This window comes from Austrofundulus limnaeus, unplaced genomic scaffold (genome assembly GCF_001266775.1).
Source record: "Austrofundulus limnaeus strain Quisiro unplaced genomic scaffold, Austrofundulus_limnaeus-1.0 Scaffold1366, whole genome shotgun sequence".
Taxonomy (NCBI): Eukaryota; Metazoa; Chordata; class Actinopteri; order Cyprinodontiformes; family Rivulidae; genus Austrofundulus; species Austrofundulus limnaeus.
The window spans coordinates 63,374-69,062 of NW_013953768.1; the positions used below are offsets into that span (position 1 = coordinate 63,374).

Sequence of the window (5,689 nt, forward strand, 5' to 3'; positions counted from 1 at the left end):
AGACTCTCCCTTAGAGATAGGCTGGGATCTTTAGTTATCCAGGAGATATTTAGAGTAGATCCACTGCTCCTCCACATCGAGAGGAGCCACTTGAGGTGGTTCAGGAATATCAGACTGGGAGGAGACCCCAATAAAAATCCAGGACACACTGGAGAGACTATCTTTCATTTAGCCTGGGAAGGTCTTGGAATCCTCCCAGAAGTGCTGGAAGATGTAGTTGGGAGAACAAGAGTTCTGGGCCTCCTCGCTCAAGCTGCTGTCCCTGCAACTTGACTCTGGAAAAAGTGGTAGATTAGCGATGGATGTTTCAGAAGGTGGTTTATTCAGAAACACTGGTGTAAGAAACTTAAATTGAGAAAAACAAATGTAAAACAGCAGAAGTGTTCACATCTAATACTTTCTCAACTTGGTATTGTTTCCATTTTTTTTTCTGCCGGGATGTCCTATGGGTTATATGAAAATTTCTACTCACATGTACAAAAATCAGAATCTCTGACCAGACACATTTATTTTCAACCTCAGCCTTTTAAAACAATGAACAAATAAAATTAACTGAACTAAATTACCGACTGCAATGAAATAAACTACAACCTCTTTTAAATAACAAAACACAAAAACACATTTATAATGGTATACTTGGTGAGAAGATAAAAAAATTGAAGGTTTGTTAATTAAAAATTTCACCTTTAATCTCCACTTCTTTGTCTTCATGTGGGGGCCAGGTCAAAAACCTGTCTATTAGCATTCATTGGTTTTAAACAAACCCCCCCCCCCCCCCCCCCACACACACACACCTCCCAGAAGTACTAAAATGAAGCTTCCTCTGCAAGTACAGCACTGCTACATGGGAAACTTTTATGGGTGTAAGATGAAAGTTGAGTTTTGCTCTGGAAATACGTGTCAGTTACTGCTGTGACCGCAATCAAAAGACAGGATACAACCTGAACAGGAAGCCAGTCTATACTGAAAGAAACCAGACAACTGCATGCCTACGTCAAGTTGGAATTACCATTTGACCTGCATGCAGACTGTGAAAAAAAATCAAAGTACCCAGTAAACAACTCTTGCAAGTGCCACACAGAAACCATGACCTTCTTACTGTGGAACGACCAGCACCATGTTTGTCTGTTTGTCTGACAAACAACACATCAAAGCAGGAGAGGATGTGACTCTTATAATGTGAAATATGAACCATGACTACTAGAAATGGGTCTTCAATTAGATAAAATATGCAGTCATGAAATCTACACATTTGTGACTTTGAAGAATGTTCTGCTTATACACAACACGTATTCATGGTGCATTCAGGTACAACATGAAAATTCAATAGCTCACACTTAAAATTAGGCAGTAACACAACATTATGTTTCTGTAAAATTGAAAATTGTCCATGGAAACTTAAATGTGATAGTTAACTTCGTTTTTATTATTTTTATAGCAACCTTTATTTTGATGTGGATTTTATAATTTACAGTTTGTACTTAACACCCAAAAAACAATGTACAGATGTGTAATGATTATTTTTTTAATGCACTGTTTAATGAGTCTTTCCAGAAGGCCTTGCTTTTGCTTTGGTCCCACTAACTCTACATCATCAATATTATTGAACTTTATTTAACCAGGCAAGTCCCATTGAGATCCCAGGTCTATTTTGTCAGGGAGGCCTGGTCTTAATTGTGATTGGTACATTTTTCTGTCAGGTAATAAACAAACTCATCCTGCAGAAACCTTGACTCTGCTCTGCCTTCTCTCCTGACAGTGAAGTCCTGACCAGTGGACCTTTTTACAGTTACTAATGCTCATGCTCAAAGCCAGTATTTTGCCATGTATTGTTGTCTAGATTGGTCATGTCTACTTCTGGTTCTTTGAAATACACTTAGTCTAAACAGTGTACACATTTACCCGTTTTAACTGCTCTGCAGTTTTTATGACACCTGTATCCTGTATGGTAAATATGTTTTGCTGTCACAACTGAACTTACAATACTAATATAAAAAACGTAAAAATACATTTGTACATAAAGTCAATGACAAAGCTGGTGTGAATTAACCTCAATAATAAAACCTTTAAAATTGTTTTCTGTGTGATTAAAGACTGTTTCTTGTTCATGTTCAAGATGCTTTACAGAAGTTAAGAGAAATTATCAAAAATAAAACAAATAGACACCAGAAAACCTAAAAGAAAATTAAAACTTTTATTTGTAATAAATGTTTATTTAAACAGTTATATGTAATATTTAGGTAAAGATGGGGTCCAAGAAATCCATGATGGTTTCCCTCTGAATGTTTTTATGTCATGGTCCATTTTTGAGGTCAGCAAGTTGCCATCACTCCTCAGACTGAAGAAGTCTCTCTGAGGAAAGACAAAACATTTCATTAAAGAAGAACTCTTCCAGAGGACCTACTTATTTTTATTTTTGATTCTTCTACCTGGATTACTGAGATGCATCAGGACATCACTCCCAGAGGTCTGGAATACCATGAGCCAAGTCTCTTTTCTTCCTGCCTCCTGTTTTTTTATTTTTTTTTTTTTTTTTTTTTTTTTTTTTTTTTGCCAAGGGGAGTCAAGAAGATCCACTATTACCACCCGGCCATCTTCCTGCTATCACAGATGGCCAGGATGACCATGATCCTCTGCCAAAACATATTCCTACAAGGGAGTCCTGCCAAACCCCTTTCTCCATGCTCTAGATATTCCTCCAGGTTTTCTGGTGAACTTGACCTCCCACACCAGACTGGTCTATCATATATCTGGGCTTGTTGCATATTTTATTTGACCTCATTCTCTTTCCTGACCCACATTGCCCATCTGCTTATTAATACAGATGTTTTGGTTTCCTGGTCAGAGAACATCTTTTCTGATTATGTGAGAGGTGAATTTTTGATGCGTTCCTTCATTTATTTTAAATAAAGGTCAGCACAAAAATATTTTATAATGTACGTTTTGTTTTGGCTTAAGTCTAGGGAGTTGATCACAAATAAAATGCTGTAATAAAGATCTCGTTCGTTTGTGTTTAAGGTGTGGCGTGAGTTCATGAAAAATAAACATATACAGGTTTTGTAAAAGGAAAAATGGTTTTTATTCCTCAAAATAAACAAAGGCAGTGCCAGCACTGACCCAAACTTTCTGATCTGCACAAATATACAAGAAAATCAAAAACAAACATAAAAACATTTCTTTTGCTCGTTTTACTTTTAGAAAAAAAGTATATTTTAAAATATTTAGGAAATACAAAAATAATGACACATTTAAAAATGTTCATTAAACTTTTGAACTCAGTATTTCAAACAGGCACACAGATCTAGTTACACACAGACGGTTAAACTGTTGTGGTCACACCCTCATCACCTTTTTTTTTTTACAGAAAACTGTCTGCAGTGTAACTCTGCTTTGTTTTTCCTGTTTGGTTTGGTTTTCACTTCCTGATGTAGTTTTTAAATGGAGTTGGGGTTCAAACCAAAACTCTTATAAAAGACGTTTTTACAGTGTAAAATAAAAAAACTAGTTCATTTAACTCGAGAACAAAGGCATACTTAAACACACATACATCAAAATATAAAAAGCACAAATCATAAATTTGACAAATATATCTGCCTGTTGAACAATAAATACAATAAAACAAAATGTTAATGCCTGAAAGGAGCTTATAGTTTCTGCATCTTTTACAGTAAACTTTGTGCCATGACTCTCTAAAGGACAACACAGGTAGCTCAAATATAAATATCCAGTAGTTTCAGAGCAGCAGGAACCTGAATCACAGGACTTCTTTTTGGCCTTCCTTTTTTTTAAAGTTACAACTTAACCAAGCAGAAATCTCAGTCTGAGAACCAGTCCGATAAGCTTGGTGCTCTGCGAGGACTAATCTGCAGGGGCAGAGGTGACAGCAGACAGGACAGGATAACGCAGTGGTTAAACTGCGTTTAGTTCTTAAAGTTTAGAGACTCCAGACAGGACAGCTTCGATGTCCTTCAGTTCCGGACAGTCCAGACTTCAATGTCTTGTACAATGAAGTCTTCATGTGTGGACAGAGGTGCGTTGTGAAAAGTAGGGCAGGAGAAACTTGCTCCATGGTACAAATCAGCATCCAGCCACAGGGCAAAGCCACCTCTGTATAACAAGAATAACAACTTATTACCAAATCTATGAAATAATCATAGATTATGATTATTGTTTTAACAGTAATTGTAAAATATTTTAATTATTCTGTAACAAACTGCTTCTGTTTTTATTCTAACATAACTTGATATAACTCACCCTCCTCCACCAATCTGCAGAGATTCCCAGTTGCCGCTCACAAAGTAGGAGTTCTCACCACTCCAGGTGTATTGCTAMAGAAAGTAGAAAGTATTGTTGGAACTGTATGAATGAATGCTTGAGCTGCTGTAGCCACAATGTGTTTTATTTTTTATTTCAGTCTTACCTGGAAGTCAGGGTTGAAGCTGAACAGAAAGGTCTCTCCGGTGCCGTAGCAATATTTACTGACTCTGAAGGGATCAGAAGAAAAAGCCCCGAACACCTGAACAACAGGCACAGGTAAGTTAGTTAAGGTTTTGATTTGACAAACYTTTTATAGWAATAAAATCTTGSAAACGKAACAATGAAATGCAAACCTTATTGTGCATGTCCTTGATGACCAGCAGCACGGGGCTCTGCAGATCAGCCATATTTCTATAAAGTGTCTTCAGGCTGCTTCCATGGACGGCTGTGCTGTAAACCAGATTCCACTGGTAGCCCTGAGTCCGTGCAGGCATGTGAGCAGCAAGCTGTGGACAAACAAGTTGTTGATGGAACGAGATCTAATAACTCATGTTGTTGGTTGTAATCAGAGGAAACTTGTTGCTGAGTAAAACCTACCTTCTGCAGCTGATAGTCATTGAGCAACTGGCTCTCATCACTCAGGACAGGGAAGTCCTCTTCATCCTCGTACTCATTTTCTTCTGGTTCAGATTCCACTGAGCTGCACCGGCTCAGGCGGCGGTTTGAGTCCTTCACTGTGATTATCTGGATTAGAGCACAAGATGCAACAAACTGATGAGAAAACAAATCAGATTCATTTTTGGAGATTTCTCACACTTTCCCCTCCTTTTTCTACTCTAATAAACTCAGCATTATTACTGTAATCTCACCTCAACATAAGGTTCCTCGCAGTTTTTGGAAAAATAAAACACTTTTATATGTTCCTGTTTGCTCTTCATAGCTCCTGGTTTCTCTGTCAGGTTCAGCACTCTGCTCACCCACATGTCTGCTCTCTAAGAGCGCCATCCTCTACTTATATACTTCTGATTTATTTTCACTTTCATTTGGTGGAAACCTGAGCACATGGCTGCTCAATGGTTCCGGAGCTTTTTTATTTTATTATTTTTTTTTATGAAATGTTGAGCATAGTTACGGGAAGTAGAAGGGGAAAGGAAGTCCATACAAGGAGGCTGGGATTTCCCAGTATTTCAGCTTTAACTGGCAGGCTTTCTTTTGGAGAGAGTGAGGGACCTTCTCTCCAAAAAATGTCTAAAAAGAAAAAGCTTTATAAATAATCCTCCATGTAAAACTTACCTCCCACTTTCGTGAAATCTTGTCGCCGCTGACAGGCTTGCCAAGGCGCTTGCTTCCTGCCATCACATCCTTGTCCGTTACTTGATATCCAGCGGGATCTTTCCTCCTTTTCAGATAACAAGATTTGCAGCGCTTCCTG

At 37.9% G+C, this 5,689-nt stretch overlaps 1 protein-coding gene across 1 annotated transcript; it reads right to left on the minus strand.

Moving 5' to 3' along the window:
• Positions 1-3,055: 3,055 nt before the first annotated feature.
• Positions 3,056-4,763, minus strand: LOC106535122 (nuclear receptor coactivator 7; the record flags this gene model as incomplete). The annotated part of the gene is given in 4 exon segments (XM_014032029.1): positions 3,056-4,107; positions 4,255-4,328; positions 4,421-4,516; positions 4,611-4,763. Coding segments are annotated over 4 exon segments (462 nt in total), but the record flags the coding sequence as incomplete, so codon positions are not given.
• Positions 4,764-5,689: the final 926 nt, after the last annotated feature.